The 19,809-nt window shown below is 37.1% G+C and overlaps 1 protein-coding gene across 1 annotated transcript in view; it reads right to left on the reverse strand.

Moving 5' to 3' along the window:
* The window catches only part of AK9 (adenylate kinase 9), a 194,894-nt gene that overhangs the window by 58,761 nt on the left and 116,324 nt on the right, over positions 1-19,809 (reverse strand). The window contains exons 22-26 of the mRNA XM_058307272.2: positions 14,035-14,118; positions 13,372-13,575; positions 12,920-13,044; positions 5,043-5,255; positions 690-950 (exon numbers count right to left, since the gene is read on the reverse strand). Of these exons, the coding sequence (XP_058163255.1) occupies positions 690-950; positions 5,043-5,255; positions 12,920-13,044; positions 13,372-13,575; positions 14,035-14,118 (887 nt within the window). The remainder of the gene's footprint in view (positions 1-689; positions 951-5,042; positions 5,256-12,919; positions 13,045-13,371; positions 13,576-14,034; positions 14,119-19,809) is intronic.

The following is a 19,809-nucleotide window of genomic DNA, read 5'->3' on the forward strand; positions in this document are numbered from 1 at the left end:
CTGGAATCCATATGCATTTTTAAAAACTAATGGAATGTTAGTTTCTTCCTGTTTCCACTAAATATAGGTGGAAAATATGTTTGAAGGGATTATGTTCGAAGGATGTCATGTTACTTGTCAGGATACCACATGTTACTATTTAGTCCTGCTCCAACTTTATCTATAAGCATTGAATGTAACTAACTGTACCTGGGCAGGGAATCATTCAAGGAAAAAAAATAGTCTAGCTACATAAAAAATCGTTTAAAAAAAAATTAGAATTAAGAACTTTCCTTTTCCACCCCAGATAGAAATCGTCTAAAGGATGTATTAAAATTTTCTTATGAGGCACTATTAGGAATTAATATTTGGGGCTCTCCTTTGGCCCTAGGTGAAGATTTTGACAATATTTTATTAGACACAGAGAACCTTATATTCCAGATCAGACATAACAAACAACACAGTCCCTGATAAATTCTATTCAAAAGTCTTGTCAGGGAAAGCTTTCCTGACTTTTGTTGGGGTCATGTGAAACTCAGTATTTGATGTTTTAGGTGGGCAGTAAGATCTGCTTTTAACATATAGGGAGGATGACTCAAGTGCTTTTTTCCTTCTTAAACTGTATAGAGTTTTATACTACTTATAGTCTACTTTGCGAAAGTAAGATCAGAAAGCACAGCTATCTACAAAAAGTGTCTTAACTATACTACCTGCTTCTTCGTATTTTCTTCCTCAATCTTAACATTGGCCTGAATCGCAAGCTCTTCAAGTTCTTGTTTTGTAGATTGTTCTTCTTCAGAATCTTCATCAAATTCAGGTCCAATTTTCTTTTCGATTTTGAGCTTTAATTTTTCTTGAAGAAATTCTTCAAACTGAATGTGAAAAATGCCCAAATTTTCTGCCAAGTGTCTTCCACACACAGTTTTGCCAGAACCGTGGGGACCCAGAAGGCAAATTCTTAATGGAGGAGCCTGCCATAGGACGGGGAGGGGTCAGGAGGAGGGGGCAAGTCAAGGAGAGGTTGGGGCACAGGGAGAATAAAGAAAAGGAAGTTTTCAGAAAACACAGGGTTTACTAAATTTCTCCACATAAAACCGAGTAGGAACTATCATTTACCGAACTCAGGTAACTCAACATTAGGATATCAATTAGTATCAATTAATATATCCTCAGGGATCAACCACCATAAGATCACCTTGATATCATATGCTAAAGGACATTTAATACAATTAAGTATTTAACTTTTGGTTAATAAAAAATGGAAAGATACTTTCTTAACATAATAAAAGAAAAATCTCTCTACACAAAAAAAGCCCATTGACCCTTAGAGGTCTCTCCATGAATTCCTATAATCCCTTTCCTGGAGATGAGGAGGCCCAAAGCCAGAGAATCCACACTTGTGGAGATCATCCATTGGATACTGAGTGATAAACGATGATGAGAGTTGGGATGAAGTGGCAGCTTATGTCTTCATCCATGAAGGAAAACGTCTATGAAATGGTAGCTGATTGTAATGGGGGTGGGTAGATGGAGATTTATCTGGATAGTATGAGCCTCAAAGGAGCTGGAGTTTTGGAAAGGGAAGGGGAAGCAATGGATTGTGAGCTGCCGAGGGAAGTAAGGAGGACAATTTAATCACTTCTTCTTTCTGTGAAAGAAATGTTCAGGGAAGGGATTAATGATCCCAGGGAAAAGTCTACCAGTATATAGAAGAAAAAGCAGTCAGAGGGAATTCAGGGACTAGGGAAGAAGTTTTTTGTTTGTTTGTTTGTTTTTTAGATGAGGTTTAAGAAGACAGATCTAAAAGAACTATCTGAGAAAAGAAAGAGCTCTCAGAAATAGAAGTTACAATTGCTGAAGTAAAAAAGTTCAATATAAGTACTGTGAAATTCTAGAATTTCCCAGTGTGAAGAACACGCAGGTTAAACAAGCACGATGATTCTAGTAAAATGAAAAAATATACAAAGAATGGAAAGACCTTAAGAGCTTCCAGATAATAATAATAAAATTACCCTACAAAAATGATAACCAGCCTAGCAATATTGGATGCTAGCAGATAATAAAGCAAGATCTTTGATATACTGAAAGGAAAATGATTTTCAACCTAGAAATCTATGCCTGTACAAACTATATGAGAACTCAAAAATTACATTTTCAGATATGAAGATGTGTTTCAACTAAACAACCGTTTGTGTGCTTCCTATGAAACTGATTTCATCATTAGTTCAAGAACTAGGTTTGAGGCAAGCCAAGCCCATTGCCTCACATTCTTTTGGCCATTGTGATTGGTTCAGTAACACTCTTGCGGAAACTTTAGGAAAAAAGGCTGGACTCAAGAATGAAAGGATTTAAGGTTGGGAGTTGCGGTTGCCTTTTTCCCACAAAGGGTAAACTACCAGGAAATATAAATGCAGAGAGCACGGCGCGAAGAGATGGAGATAGAGAAACGGGATCTTGGCCAGGATGGGCACGAAGCCACCTTTAAAGGCAATCTAGGCAGGGGGAACAAGAGGATGGAACTCTGGGTGGGAGGTCTCTAGCAGAAAAGGGGGCTCAGAAAAACAGACATTATGTTTGAAAACTTAAAAAAACGTGAGAATTTGACAGAGGTAGGTATGTAAGAACCAAAAGAAAAGGTAATGTGAAATTGCAGGCAGATGTATTTTCATTTCAGTGCCCAAGGTCATGCTATTGGACCCATAATGAAAGAAATATAATACTAACAACTTGGCCTGGGATTTTTGCATGCTAAAAAAAGTTTATTGGTTTTTACTTTTTGTCACAGAAGACTTGGCTGTAGGACAGAATGCAAATGTTACCAACCATGACAAGAAGTAAATATTTATCAGTGAAGAAGGAAAGGTGGACAAAAGAGCAGGGAGGCTCATATTTCAGTTTACTAAGTGGAGAGTTAAAGAGATAGTATTAACAATAAATGTGAAAAGAATTGAAAACTCAGAATGGTCTTTAATGTTATGAAGAATTAAAAATGAAAATCTAAATATAAAACTCTAAGAAACAGTGGGTAGTGTAAGAGAGCTAAATCATTACTTTTCTCTCAGAGAGTCAGTTGATAATGTCTAAAGTTGATTTACCAAGAAATGAAATTAGAAGCATATTATTCTAGTATAAGGAAGAATTAAAAACAGAAACAATTAAATGATGTTACAGGGGAGCAGGGAGCAGCTCAAACAATTGGGTACCTGCCTCCCATGACAGGTCCCAGGTTCAGTTCCTGGTGCCTCCTAAAGAAGACAAGTGGACATAACAAGCAGATAACAGGCAGAGACAACAAGCAGACAGATGAGGGAGCCATCTCAGGGGTGGGAAAATGATATTGTACCTGGACTGGAAATGGAGTGGGAAGGGGAAATTTTGCCTTTTTTTCCCCCCAAAATATTGCTTGCTATTTGATGTTTTAATGTGTGTAAATATTACATTGAGACCATTAAACATGGATTTGTGGAAAACAAGGGCAGTAGATCACAAGCAGCCAGACAGGCTCAGAGAAAAGAGAAACTTAAGCTAAAAACAACAAAAGAAAACATAAGGCCGCAGTCCTAAGTTGACCCCTGCCTCTGGAATATTGGGGATTTTTAGTGAAGGCACAATCACCCATACCCCTCGATGGGCAACATATAAAACTCAAGGTTCATGAATGGTCCAAATTATCTAGAAGGTTTTAAATCATGTACTATATGTTCTGTTAGAAGATACTGGTGTTATGGAAAGTAATATGACAAGGTATTGTGATTTATATATCTTGACCTAGTAATTTTATTCAACTATCAATTAATAAAATAATTGAAGAGAAACAAGGAATAATATACCTTTAGATTTCCTTAGTACCATTTCATATCCACAATAGCAAAGTCATATTATAAAAAATACTGTGGAAAAAAGTGTAACCATGAATTAGATGTTAAAAGGGCACATCAAAATGATTAGGCATTATGAGATTTTTAGGGAAATATATAAACATTTCTATGATATAATCTTAATTGAAAAAGCAGATTACAAAAGTTATACACACTAGTAAAAGAGTATGGAAGAGGATGGGAAAGTAAAACATAAAAATGGAAACTTGTCTAAAGCTGGCAGAATTATTTATTGGCTTTATTTTTAGAAATGAATAAAACATTGCCATAATATGTTCTTTTAAAAAAAAATATATATTTAAAATAAGAGAACTTGTAGGTTTACAGAAAAATCATGCAGAAAATAGAGTCCCCCTCCACAGCCCTCCCTCAGCTTTCCCTATTATTAATACTTTGCATTAGTGTGGTACCTTTGTTAGAATTGATGAAAGAATATTGTAATGTGCTATTACTATAGTCCCATAGTTTACACAATGTGTTCTTAATTAGTATTTTTACAAAGTAAGTTAGAAAAATCTGTTCCAATGTTAGATAAGCAAATTTTGAAAAGGACTGATTTTTCCATAGCCAGTGTAACAAAAAGCTACCAAGTGGTTTGAAACCTGCTTAAGCAATCAAGTGACAACTCCCCTTGGGAAATAATCCTTTGCAATCCAGCCAATCAAAGGCAGCCCCTCATTTCTGAAAGTCAGCCAATCAGGGCTAGTCTCACTCCGATAGCCAGGCCTCTAATTATGAAGCAGTCCATACCCAACTCACCTGAGTAATTACACTTGTACAGTGAGTTCAACCTAGTTTTGCCTCTGAAAGCCCACCAATCCCTGGGTTCCACTCTTAGGAAAAATCCTATATTAAAACCATCACACTGCTCTGTTCCGAGACACAGAGCCTAATCAGCACAGCTGTCCTTTAGTCTGGTAAGCAATAAGTTCAACTTTGTCTATTTCAGATGAAAAGACAGAATTAAGTGTTAGTTTGATACAAGGTATTACTGTAGAAATCAAAATAGATAATTATTTTTATGTTATATTCCAAAAAGCTGTTCTTGGATTGAGAACTATTTATTATTTTTACTAGTTACATGAGGTTGGGACTTCACTATTAAATAAAATGATGGAGGTTAGTAATAAATCCTAAAAACAAGTACTCAGGATCTTTAATTTAGGATGAGAATAATTTTTTCACCTTTAATGGTTCTTCTTGAGCCACATAGTCCTCAGGATGCTCCAAAAACTTTTCTTTAGCCTCAGTAGTTGAAAAGTAGTAGATCTTTTCTCGATATTTAACTGCTTCGTCTATGTTGCCTGGTTGTAGGATGAAGTTTTCTTTGAGAACCACTGGACAAAAGTGCTTTGTGTCTCCCAAATGCCTCCTCTTCTCTTTAATTTTGTCTTCACTCTAGAAATATTTTTCAAAGTTTGGAGAATGTTGTTTAAAAGCATACTGATGCATACTAAAAAGGAAATTAAAAGAATAATGTATATTAACAATATTTCACCCATAGCAATACAACTTCATTTATTTTCATTTTATTTGGAGGTACCAGGGATTGAGTCCAGGACCTCATACATGGGAGGCAGGCAGTCAACCACTGAGCTACACCTGCCCTAGTAATACAACTTTAAAACAAACCACAAAGGCCAGCCAACCCTTGTACTATTTTAATTAAAAAAAAAATCAGTTTCTCATAATTCTCAAAATTCACATCCTGAAGCTTCTTATTTTCATAAGCAGCACTGGGAATAAAAGCATCCCCAGCCCTGTATAGATTTAGGTGAAATGGAAAAAAAAACAAACCCCAAAAACAAAAAAGCAAAACAAAAAGAATACCCACGATGTGCTGGTACAGGGTCACTATGAGATCAGTTTTTAAAATAATATTACTCCCCAGAAAGCAAAAGCTTAGTCAGGATTTTAACTTCTTACCCATTGAGAATTAAATGTGAGATGCCTCTGGATTTACTTAGTTTCCTCTTAAATGCATATATGACCAGGTAACAATTTGGAAATATTTTATTTAGTTTAATTGAAAATATGTAATGTATTTTAGTTTGTGATAAAGAAAATACATATAAAGTCCTTTCAGGATTCTTGCGATTTGTTTAAAGCAATAGAAGTGCATCTTACAAAATGTCTAAGCTATAAGTACATGCTTATTGCAAAAATATTCAAAACCTATCACAACCTATAAAGATGAAAATCTCCCCTCATCTGTTCCGTCTCAATACTCTAGTAACACTTTTAATAGTTTTAAGTTTATCCTTCCAAATCCTTTTCCTAAGTGTATCTTCCTCATGGAGATACAAAAATAGGCATATATTTAGCCACAAGTATGTATTTTTAAAAATACAAATAAAGCAATATTTTATATAATTGTTCTACAATATGCCTCAAGATATAATGAATAAATTTCTCTAAAGATGCAAAAAATGAGACTAATCTAATTTAAAAAATATACTATTCTATACATGTGCCATCATTGCTTAGTTTTTGTACCCAAGGTTTTTGCAAGCTTAAAAATGAGCTTGAAAAGATTTCTTTTTCTATGATGTGGATAATTTTAAACAAAAAACAAATTATCTAATCAACAAAGGGATATTAGAAATGAACCATATGCCCATGCTGTCATGCTTCTATTTTTGCTCTGTTTTTATCTCTCTTCCCAAGAAAAATTTAGTAATTGTTTTTTTTTTGTAAAATCCTTTCTATCTTGACTTCTAAAGTTAGTAGTATAAGCTACTATAATTTAAAAACCTTTTAAAAAATCTGATTTATAAACATTTTCGTTTTAAAGGTTTTTGTTTTTTATCTGACTTGATGGTAGTTTTTCTATTATTGTTGACAATGATACAACTTTTCATTTTTTAAAAAATGAGGTCTAATGTTCTAATTTTGTCTTGTTTTCCTATTTCATTAGTTTCTAATTTTCTTCCTTTTACTTAAAAAATACATATATTTAAGGAAGCAGCTGTGGCTCAAACAATTGAGTTCCTGTTTACCATATGGAGGACCCAGGTTCAATCCCCAGGACCTCCTTGTAAAAAGAAAAAAGGCGTCCCAGACCCGTGCAGTGAGGTGCGGCAAAGCAACACACCAAGAAAGATGATGATGCAACCAGATGGGGGGAAAAAAAATATATATATATATATAAATATATTTAAATTAGAGAACTTGTAGGTTTACAGAAAAATCAATGCAGAAAATAAGAGTTTCTCCACACACCTCCTTTTGGTTTGTTTTGTTGTGCTTTTTTCCAGGTTCTTGAGTTGATGTTAATTTTTCCCAGTTTCTTGTTTCCTAATAAACACACTTAATGTAGGGTTGCTAGACTTAGGAAATAAAAGTACAAGCTGTCCAGGTAAAGCTGAATTTCGGATAACAACAAAAAAAATCAGTGTAAGTATATCCCATTCATAAAATGTTTATCTGAAATTCAGCTTTACCTGGGGCAGATAATTTCCACTAATTTCTACTTCTCTCATACCACAAAGCTTTTGTATGTGACTTTTTATTATCTTTATGTTTTATTCCTTATTTAAAACACTAGGATTTAGAAAAATATATATCTGTGTAAATATTTTGAAATTTTCAAGTGTTTGTATTGGGGGAATGTATTATCTTTTAGGTGTTAATTTTTTGTTTTTTTGCATTGTAGCCAGGAATGTGATCTGTAAGATTGTCACTTTTTATAATTATTATATTCACATTTATTATTATATATTCATATTTATTATATTTATATAAAATAGTATTTCTATATTATATATTTATATACATTATAAATGTATAAATAATAATTGTAATTGTATTTTTGTGTGTGTGTGACGTACTTACTACATGAGCATTAAAGAAAATCTTCATTCTCTATGCATATAGATTTCCCTTTATTTCTAACAAAGCCAGGTTATTTAGGGTGTTTTTCAAATCCTTGTTATCTTGTTTATTGTTTGTCTACTTGATCTATCAATTTGTGAGCGGAGTCTACAAGACTAATTTAGTAACATATTCTGGATTTCCAAGATTTTATTCATACACATTTGATGCTATATTTGGTATATAGCATTTATAACTGTTACACCACTAGATTAATTATTCCTGTTATTGTTATCTTTTTTGTTATTGTTTCAAAGCATTCTTCCTTGGCGTGTATTTTTATTGGTCTTCAGAATGTCATTTCTTTCTTTTTGTTAGCATTTGCACCTTTTATAATTTTGGCCCATTTGAGCCATTTTGTTTTATAGTTAATTGTTATAAATGGCACATATTTTTTTATCCCAGTTTTTCCTCAGAATGAGTTGTCCTAGAAATATCTCTAAATAGATTTTAGAACAGAATGTGAGAGGTGTGTGTGGCAGAGTAGGGATGGGGGACCCTCTCGGAACAAGAGATTCTGGAAGGTAATCCCTTTCCCACCTTTGCCATCTCCTCAGTGTTAAATAACTGTTGGGGCAGGTGGCTGGTATCCATGGAGGTGTCAGTGGAGGAAAATGTACAGCACTCTCTACCTCTGTGGGCTGGATGAGTGCCTGAAGACAAACATCAGAGCGACTAGCATCTTAAGACAGCAAGTCCTAGGAGAGTTCTGCTTGCACAGATCTGGATTTCTTGGGCAATGTTAGCATCAGCATCTACCACCCAAAGCTCCAAAAGTATTTCTTGTTTCTTTGGCCAGGAAAAGACCAAGAAGGAACTGTATGTGTAGGAGAGTCCTTCCTGACCTTGAATCTGTATGAGATATCTAGGGAATAGGGCTTGTTCCAGGCCTCAGCAACAAGGAAGAAGCCTATCTACTTCCACACTCCTGACCTATAAGGGAAAAGAAGTCACCTTGCCTTTCACAATTTTGGAACTGTTGTCACCTAGCACTCCAGAAAAAGACCTGAATCCCACTGAGCCAAAAAAAGAAAGCAACCACCCATGGGAGGGGGCTGACTGAAAGAAGATCAGGTGGATCAAACAGACCACAAACTCTCCAACAAAGAGATAGAGGAGACACAATCTCTGAATATAAAAAAAAAAATTTACACATTTACAGGGATTCAAGAAAATACTAGAAAGAGTTCATCAGTACTAACAAATTATGTGGATAAATTGAAGGGATTGGCCATTTGTGGTAAATAGAATAATGGCCCTTCCAGAGATGTCCACACCTTAATCCCCAGAACCTGTGAATGTTATTTTACATGGCAAATGGATCTCTGCAGACGTGATTAAGTTAATAATTTTGAATTGGGAAGACTATCTTGTATATTTGTCAGCCAAAGGGGTGCTGATGCAAAGTACCAGCAATCTGTTGCCTTTTATAAAGGGTATTTATTTGGTGTAGAAGCTTACAGTCACAAGGCCCTAAAGAGTCCAACTCAAGGTATCATGAAAGGTACTTTCTCACCCAAAGTCTATTGCCATGTGTTGAAGCAGATGGCAGGCAATGCCTTCAAGGGTTCAGCCTTCCTCCCTCTCTTAAGGCGCCATGTCCCAGCTTCTTCGATCTCACCTATAGCTGGCATAAGGCTCATTTCTCAAGGCTTCTCAGCTGCTCTGTTCTCTTCAGCTGCAGACTGTCAGGCTCATCTCTCTTCCCAGGGCCTCTGCCGTGTCTATAGAGCTGACTCTTTTCCTGTGTTCTTCTCTGTGTATCTACTTCTGTGTTCTTGGTTGAACATTTTATACAGCCCACCAAGAGGGCAGGCCTAATGATGTGGTCGAATCAAAGCCCTAATCTTGATTTAATAAAGTAAAAGTAAAACCTCTGAATTTAATACAATCAAAGGGGTATCACACCCTGAGGAACAGACCAGTTTACAAACATAATATCTCTTTTTGGAATTCATAAGTAATATCAAACTGCCACATCCTGGATTATCCAGGTGGACCCAAAGTAATCACAAGGTCCTTATAAAAAGGAGGCAAGAAGGACAAAGGCAGAAAAAGGCAATAGGACGACAGAAGCAGAGGGTTGACTATTGTGCTTTGAAGGAGAAAGGGGCCACAAGCTAAGGAATGCAAGTGGCCACTGGAAAAAGGAGGAAATGGATTCTTCCTTGGAGACTCCAGAAGGAATGTTGCACTACCACACTTTGATTTTAGTCACATAAGACTCACTTAGGGGAAACGGACTTTGGCCCAGTGGTTAGGGCGTCCGTCTACCACATGGGAGGTCCACGGTTCAACCCCCGGGCCTCCTTGACCCGTATGGAGCTGGCCCATGCGCAGTGCTGATGAGCGCAAGGAGTGCCCTGCCACACAGGGGTGTCCCCCGCGTAGGGGAGCCCCATGCGCAAGGAGTGCACCCATAAGGAGAGCCGCCCAGCGCGAAGGAGGGAGCAGCCTGCCGAGGAATGGCACCGCCCACACTTCCCGTGCCGCTGACGACAACAGAATCGGACAAAGAAACAAGACGCAGCAAAAAGACACAGAAAACAGACAACCGGGGGGAGGGGAGGGGAATTAAATAAATAAATAAATAATCTTAAAAAAAAAAAGACTCACTTAGGATCTCTGACCTGTAGAACTGTGAGATACTAAATTTTTGTTGTTTTAATCCTCTAAATTTCTGGCAATTTGTTATAGCAGTAATAGTAAATAAGTATACCACTCTTGAGGCCCTAGTGTCTTAAATTAAAAGATTGAATGGAAGACATCTCTCAAAGTATAAGAACAAGGATGTAAAGAAATGGAAAATTTGAGAGAAAAGGTAATTGGAGGATAAATTTGAGAGACCTAACCAATAATAAGCATTATGGAAGGAGAAAAAGGAAGAGATTTTTAAAATAGTATCCATTCCGGTGGGTATCTCATTGGGTTTTTTTATTTTTTGCATTTTCTTAATGGGTAAGGATGGTGATTATCTTTTCATGTGCTTATTGATAATTTGTATGTCTTCTTTGGAGAAATGATTATTCAAGCCTCTTGCTCATTTCTTAAATTGGGTTGTTTGTCTTTTAATTGTTGAGATTTCTTCATATATTCTTCATATTTAATTGTAGAATTTCTTCATATATTCCAGATATTAAATATTTATCAGATATGTGGTTTCCAAATATTTTCTCCCATTTTGTACTTTGATAAGGAAGTACAAGTTCATGATGAAGTCCTATTATGCCCAAAAGTTTACATTTTTTAAACTTTCATGAAGTCTTATGTGATACACAAAGTTTTAAATTTTGATGGTATCCCATTTATATATTTTGTTGCTTGTGCTTTTTGTGTAAACTCTAAGAAACTATTGCCTTAAACAAGATCCTGAAGATCATTCCCTATATTTTCTTCCAAGAGTGTTACAGTTTTGTTTCTTATATGTAGGGCTTTGATCCATTTTGAGTTAATTTTTATATATGGTATGAGGTAGGGGTCCACCTTTATTCTTTTACATGTGGATATCCCATTTGCCCAGCACCATTTGTTGGAAAGACTATTCTTTCCCCATTGAGTGAACATGGCACACCTGTTAGTTATCAAATGGCCATAGTTGTGAGGGTTTATTTCTGAAAAATCCATTCTATTATATTGACCTATATGTCTGTCATTGTGCCAGTACTATGCTGTTTTGATTACTGCAACTTTGTAATAAGTTTTAAAATTGGCCTCAATAGTCTTCAACTCCTACACTCTGATTTATTGGTCTTACCCCACTCAACTAACATGGAGTTGAAGAATGTCAACCACCACACCATGGAGCCTAGAGTGCCTACAACTGAAAGCAGTAGGATTGCATCCAGTATCCATGTGGAATCTAAGCCCCCTCTTGACATAGATGTGCAATGAACACAACTAATCCAATGTCCACAGAGAAAATGTGGCATTGGTGTGGGAAGGGTGGCCATGGTGGCTGCTGGGTGGCAGGGAATGGGAGGAAGAGATGAGATGAGGAGGCGTTTTAGGGACTTGGAGTTGTCCTGGGTAGTGCTTCACGGACAACTACGGGACATTGTAGATCCCCCCAGGGCCCAATGGATGGAACGTGGGAGAGTGTGGGCTATGATGTGGACCATTGACTATGGGGTGCAGCGATGCCCAGAGATGTACTTACCAGGTACAATGGATGTGTCATGATGATGGGAGAGAATGTTGCTGTGGGGGGAGTGGAGGGTGGGGGCGGTGGGGTTGAATGGGACTTCATTTTTTTGAATGTAATATTTTTAAAAAAATGAATAAAAGAAACAAAAACAAAAAATAAATAAATAAAATTGGGAAGTGTGAGTCCCCTAACTTCTTTCTTGTTTTTTCAAGATGGCTTTAGCTATTCAGGGCTCCTTACCTTTCTATATAAATTTGATGATTGGCTTTCCGCTTCTATAAAGAAAGCTGTTAGAATTTTTTATTGGGATTTTTGAATCTGTAAATTGCTCTGTGTAGAAATGACATTCTAATGATATTTGGTGTTCCAATCCATGAGCATGGAATATCCTTCCATTTGCTTCGAGCTTTGATTTTTCTCTTAACAATGTTTGTAGTTTTCTGTGTGCAAGTCTTTTGATCAAAATCAAATGACTCATCTATATTTGAGTTTCAGTTAAGCAACAATAAGTTAATTACAAGTGTATGTTTATCTAACAAAAAATTACCTTTTTTAAGATAACAAAAATTAAAAGATCTGCTTCATATTTTATTATATATAGATGCTTGAAGTGGTTGGCTCTGATAGAAGATGGTTATCAGAATTCTGGTGTTGGCTCTGATAGAAGATGGTTATCAGAATTCTAGTGCCAAGGGAATAGAATGGTGCCTGGGTAAGGGTGATTCTAGTTTGAGAATCTTGCATATTGTTATTACACAAGCAGCCCCTTAAAGACTCCACTGCTGTATTTTAATAAAATACCTACTTCTGTTAAATTTATAAAATATACCATGGGAAAGAAAAAAGATTTCCCTCTTCTTTCTTCATGGGTGTAAGTAGTCCTGGCATTTCAGGTGGTCAAAGGAAGTTGAGGAGGAGGTGTGTGTTTATTTTTGAAATTGAGGATGCCCGTTTGTTCACCAGGGGTCCAAAGTGACAGTAATATGCTGGATATGTTCATTTTGAATGCCTTGCCAAAAGAAAACATGGAATAAAAAAGCTGCACCTGTTCTTCTTCCTCCTCCTCCTCTTCTTCTATATCCTCATCAAATTCTGCTTCAGCTTGACAGTCTTCTGTTTCTTCATCATAATCTTCTAGAGTTAATTCCCAAGCAACGTATTTAAAAGGTTCTGTAAAAAAAAGAAGAAACATTTGGAAAAGTATTTTTAGAATAAAAGGACATTAGCATGTTATAGTAGTTAATGGTTAGGTTAAATATATATGCAAACAAGCCTTTACAACTAATGTGATGATTAGCCTGTCTGGCTAGTGCTGTTTGTGCCCTGTGACTGTTTTGATGAGCATATACTATGATAGTTGTTAAATATTTTAAATATCAGCCCTGGATACAGTGAAGATTTCACTTCATAAATCATCAGGAAAGGCTTTAACGTTTCACAATGCTTTTAGTAATATTACCTGCTCTTGATTATAAATGTTATAGTTATAGCCCTTACTTTCCATAGTTTCAACTACTTTTTGAAGTAGTTCCTCTGGAGTTTTGACAGCAATTTCCAAGTTTAAAATTTGACCATAAGTTAAGTCACCGAGTGCTATTTCCACTTGTTTCCAATCGAAGGTGAAAATTCGAATTCTCTCTTTAAATGGCTCCATTTCAGGAACATCAGGATAAGAGTCTTCTGGAAACTCAGGTAGTATAACTTTGGAGTGAAGGATAAAGGAAAAGAAAAAGAGGCTTTGAATACTATCTCTTTAGCCATCTTGCCAAAATAGCATATTTTATAATATCTTAATAACATTTGAAAGAAATTAACTTGATATTCTAAGCAACAATATAATTCTTTAAATTCATATTTTAATGATGTTTTGTTACTAGGATTGGTTATAGATGAATTATTACCTATAAATAAGCCCAAATTATTTGGATAATTAATGTGAATTTCATATGGTATCTTTCACTGTTAATAAAATTTGATGAAACTGTCATAATCTGGTTAGAAAAACTTTCAATGGATAAGCTAAATGAATATAATACATACCATTTGGCATGCAATATAGAAAGAAGCAAGTAGGAAGCTGATACTAAGCCTAAAACAAGGGAATAGACTCGTTGTAAGAGAATATGAAAAGTACTTTTATGCATTTACTGCTTTTATTACCTGTTTCAGATAGTTCTGTTTCCAGGCCCTCTTTGGATTCTTTTGGAATTTCTGTTTCAATTGTAGTATCCTCAGTAGGCTCAGCTGCTTAAAATAGAAATCTAATAGTTAATGTTTGAATTTTAAAATATTATTCCTTCATGAAAGTTTTGATGGAAAAAAAGTTTTGAAACATAATTTAAATCATATATAATATTTCTCATTGAAAATACAGCTCTTTTTAGACAAACTATGCATAAAAATGCATAATAGTATAGAAAGGCAAAAAATGTAGAATATTCTTAAATGTACAAAAGGTCATTGGTCAGAATAATGATAGATACATGGTACATAAAATTCTGGCTGCTAATTGTTAAATATTATTCAAACTTCTGTTAACATGGCATCAGACTAGCAGAGGCCAGTATTCCTTTTAATTTCTCATTAAAATATCCAAGGAAATACACAAAAAACCATAAAGTGGCAATGAGAGAAGATGACATGCCAAACTCCTACTTCTGAGTATAAACATGGAAAGCTGAAGAAAATTTCAACTAATTTTACTGTTGAAGATATAGACATAAAATTATTCTCCTGGATGATGTAAGACACTCTGCCTATATGAATCCAGTATAGATGATTTCAAGGAAAGAAGGGCTAATTATCTATCTTCTTACCCCAGAGTCTACTCTTAATTCTGAGACACAAGTCTTGCACTGATCAAAAATAATAGATAGCCATTCTGTAACTGTGTGGAAATTGTTTTCTAAGGCAGCTAAATTAATAGTTGGGTCCCTCTTCTATCTCCCGAATCCATAATGTTTAATACTCAATAGAGCAGGAAGTAGGAGGGCAAAAGCCTAGGGTTGGTCTGGTAGAGGCATGTTTAATCTTAAGATGCTCAATCACCTAAGGAAAAACATAAGCCATGACAATGACAAGAAGAATACCAAGAATATACAAAGAACTCTGAACTGTCTTAGCCTCTCTGGCTTAATCAGAGAATGCAATAGTTGGGAATGAACAAGATCCAAGTTGAATACTTACTAAGTAGTTCAATTTGAACTAGGTTGATTCATATCAAACTTGGTTGGTATCTAAATGATTTTGGAACACACAGTTCAACATCAATTATATAAGAAATATGATCACTGTCTTTGGTAGATATATTTCTAAATCTTAAATGGGCCATATAAATAATGATTCTATTCAATACATCAACTTATTGTGACCATGCAGCTGTGTCATCCTGGCATTTATGTTTTCAGATTTTCCTCAGGTACAATACTGAGCTTTTTCTAAATATCATTTTTCTATGGCAGTAGTGTTCAAACTTTAGCATGTGTATGTATCACCTGGGGTGTTCATTAAAATGAAGATTCCTAGCCTCCATATTAGACTTACTAAACCAATATTGAGTAGAGCTCATAGCCTTTAAAATAAGAACCCTGTGTAATTTTGATACAGGTGATCTAGCAGCTTGTGGTGGTTTGATATTGGTTATGAATTCCAAAAATAGATATTGGATTATTTCGTAAACTGGCCTGTCCCTCCAGGCATATTAAATTATACTAGATTCAGAGGTTTCACTTTTACTTGATTAAATAATGATTAAATATTTGATTGGGCCACATCAGTAGGATGTTGCATCCCTGCCCCCTTGGTGGGCGGAGACTCACAGAGGAAAGACATGGCAGAAAATAGTTTGGAGTTTTGATCCTGGAGCCTGGGAAGTAAACACATAGAGAAGCAGATAACCTGAGGAAGGAGAGAAGGCTCAAATGGACACAGCAGAAACCATGGGAAGAGAGACGAGCTGTTTGCCTGATAATCTGCAGCTGGCCTTGTGGAGAGAGCGGAGATGCTGAGCCTGGAGAGAAATGAGCCCTGGGAAGAGAGGAATCCAGGAAGCCTTAAACCTGGCATCCATCTTGCTCCAACATGTAGCAACAGACTTTGGTGAGGGGAGTAACCTATGCTTTATGACCTGGTAACTGTGGGCTTCTAGCCCAAATAAATACCCTTTATAAAAGCCAACAAATTTCTGGTATTTTGCATCAGCACCCTTTTGGCTGACTAATACACAGCTATACTATAAAAAACCATTTCTCTGTGATGTGAAACTCTAAAGTTTCATCTGAGCATTTATTTAAGTATTTGGGCAGCTTAAAACTTGCTTCTTGAGTAAAATCTTGAACATGCCTTTTAGAGGCATTCCTGCAATTTGCATCTGTTCAAAGACAGTATGGTAAATACTGTAAATTGCCTCCATCAACCCCCCTTTCACTCTTCTATTCCCCTGGATTCTGCCATAGAAGTTATGATAGTTTGAAGCTGCATGGGCCACAAAATGTGTTCTTAAAGTTAATCCATTTCTGTGGGTGTGGACCCATTGTAAGGAGGATCTTTTGGCAAGTAAGATGTTGTTGTTTTTTTTTTTTTTTATGAAATTACTTATTCCTACAATTCATTTTTTAAAAAATGTATTACCCGCTCCTTGCTGCCTGCGCTTGCTGTCTGCTCTCCATGTCATTCGCTGCACATTCTGCTGTTTCTGCTTGTCTTCTCTATTTGCCTTCTCTCTAGGAGACACTGGGAACTGATCCCAGGACCTCTGACATGGGAGAGAGGCACCCAACTGCTCTAGCCACCCCAGGTCCCTGGTCTGCTGTTTCTTTCACTGACTCTCCTCTGCGTCTCTGTTTGTTGCATCATCTTGCTGTACCAACTCAGCTCTCTGTGGCATGGGCTCTCAGCTCTCCACGGCATGGGCTGTCAGCTCTCCACGTCATGGGCTGTTAGCTCTCTGTGGTGCAGGCCAGCCTCCCTTCACCAGGAGGCCCTGGGAATCGAACATGGGGCCTCCCATATGGGAGACAGGAACCCAATTGCTTGTGCCACATCCACTTCCTGCAAGTAGGATCTTAAGAGGTGACCCACCTCATTTGGAGTGGGTCTTAATCCTCTTACTGGAATCCTTTATAAATGGAGGATTATAAACAGAAACTCACAGGACAAAAGCTGCAGTGACAGAGAGAAACCAGGAAAGATGAGCCAATACTACCATTATGCCCTGCCATGTGCCTGACTGCCACAGCTGAGAAGCTAGGCTCATGGAGAGAGGAAGCTGAAGGCAAGGAGGCCCAGAGGAGAGGGGAGAGATGACCAGACCAGCATTGTGCCCTGCCATGTGCTTGACCGCCCACAGAAGTAGCTCTGAGAGAAAGCATCTTTAGATGATGCCACCATTTGCCAGATCTTCCACAGTGGCAACTTGGTGAGACAGCAGCTCTTGATGATGCCTTGATATGGACACTTCCATGGTCTCAGAACTGTAAGCTTTTAACCTAATAAATTCCCATTATAAAAGCTAACACATTTCCATAGTATTGTATTGGCAGCCTTTAAAAACAAAAACAGAAGCAGAGACACCAAATCAAATTCCCAGGGTCTCTGCAGCTAGGGGTGACCAAGTGAAATGTAGGTGGAATTCTGCCCATGGGAGTAAAAATAAAGAGTAAAGCTTGGAAAGGGAAAGCATTGCCCTTAACCCTTTGCCACTTCCTGCTTCTTCAAGCCTTTAATGCTGACGTGTCTAGATGCAGCAATGATCTTTTGATGTAAGGATGGAAGTCATACACAGAGGATGGATAAACAGGAAGACAGCTAGGTGCCTGGTGCTTTGATGACACTTTAAGTTATGAAATCAGCCTACTCTTGGATGAGACAAATCTCTTAAGACATTTTTGTTGTTGTTGGCATTTGTAGACAAATGCAATCAGAATGGCTACAGACTTAAGCAAAGTCAGCAACTAGGTTTCTTGATTTAAAAAGCCAATCATCCCACTTGATTGCTTGTTAGTTGAAGCACACATTCAACCTGAATAATCAGTGATCCAGAATTTATCAGAGAGTAAACTTTGAATTGTTTGCAGTTTATTTTTGGTCAGATATCTGGCTAATAGAATGGCAGAAAGGGACTTTGCAGATGCATAACAATTGTTCACTCTAAGCTGCCCAGCTTGGGGTGCTGACAATTCAATATTCTGAAGTTTGGCTTTATCTGAGATGGATGTGGTGGATTGGAGAAAATGTGGTCAGACAGTGGTTTGTAGGTGGCCATTTAGGAACAACTGCTCTCAGGGACACACTATGTATGCAGTAGGTGTTTTGAGTGCTGTCCTTATAAATCCTGGATGTCAACTGTCCACTGTTCCTTTTCTCTGAATTATACTCCCCAATAGTTTACCTGAAAACAAGCATTAGAGAGTAATATAGACTTTATTGAAAATTTGGCAAGAGAGAGATAAAGGAGATAATTTATATCATGCCTCCGGTACCTTACCCCCACCTCTATTTTCCTCTTCTTCCTGGCAGAGCTTTCTTTGTTCTTCTGTTTTTCTTTTCCCTGAGGGAGGGTGACCCATTTTCAGTTCCAGGAATGAATCCTGATTGGTCTAAGTGAAAAAATTCGTTCATTTCCGAGGTAGTGGGGAGGGTATCTAGCTATTGATTTCAAGAGCACTACGATTTAATTTAGGGTAGAAATCCTGAGCCTTGGCCTTCTCAAAACTTACATAAGGCAGATAAGAAACAAGCCTTAAGTGCTAGCCTGTGAATGGTACACAGCCTAAACTATGTGCCATACACTGTGCTAGGTGCTTTAAAAAAACATTTCTATTCCTATAACAACACTGGTAGGTAAGTATTCCTAGCCTTGCTTTACAAATAAAGAAATCAAGCAGAACAACCATATAACTTGCCACAAAGCAGGAAAAGTGGAATTTAAAAGATGTTAATGATATCATATTGACTCCTTGCACTTAGAGAAAACTCAACCCCAAACTCTCTAAGCCCCTGGTCTCTGCCTCACTCTTGAATCTCATCTCCCACTTCTTGCTGGCTCACTATGCTCCAGCCACACTCCATTTCCTTCTTGACCATACTAAGTTTGGTCTACCTCTGGGCCTTGGCCTTGGAGTGAACTTTGCCCATATCCTTTTCAGCCTTTCTGTCTCACCTCGAATATCAACTTCTCAGATGACACTGTTCCTCAACCATCCTGTTGAGTGGGTCTACTACTTACAACCCTTGGATTCTCTACCTTGCCCATTACCCTGTGCACATTCATTGACAAACACTGAGCACTACTGTATCCCAGGCGCCATTTAAGTGTCTTTATATACTTTCTTCATGGCACTTACTACTATCTGAAATGACCTTCTTTCTTTATGAATGCCAGCTTCTTGAAAGAAAGGGCTGCGATTGTCTGGATCACTGCTGACTGCCCAGTACCTATTATGGTACCTGTTGCTTTGCCTGACACTTAGTAGCAACTCCATAAATGTTGTTAAAGGAATGAATAAATTTCTCAATGCACAGTCCTCCCCTCCCCGAGATGGCTCCCTCATCTGTTTGCTTGTTGTTTTTGCTCATTGTTTGCAGTTGTTGTCTGCTCATTGTTTTTGCTCATTGTCTGTTTTTTCTTTAGGAGGACTTCCCATGTGGGGGAGGCAGGCACTCAACTGCTTGAACCACATCCACTCTCTGTTTTTGTTTGTCTGCTTTTGTTTGTTGACTGTTCGTTATTTTTGTTGTCTGCCATTTTCTCATTGTTTTTGCTCATTGTTTTTGCTCAATGTCTGCTCATTGTTTGCTCACTGATTATGTGTCTTCTTTAGGAGGCACCGGGAACCAAATCTGGCACCTCCCATGTGGGAGGTGGACACTTAACTGCTTGAGCCACAGGTGATCCCCCAGTGCATATAAATAGTTGAATCTACAACATGTCATGAG

This window comes from Dasypus novemcinctus, chromosome 11 (assembly GCF_030445035.2).
Source record: "Dasypus novemcinctus isolate mDasNov1 chromosome 11, mDasNov1.1.hap2, whole genome shotgun sequence".
Taxonomy (NCBI): Eukaryota; Metazoa; Chordata; class Mammalia; order Cingulata; family Dasypodidae; genus Dasypus; species Dasypus novemcinctus.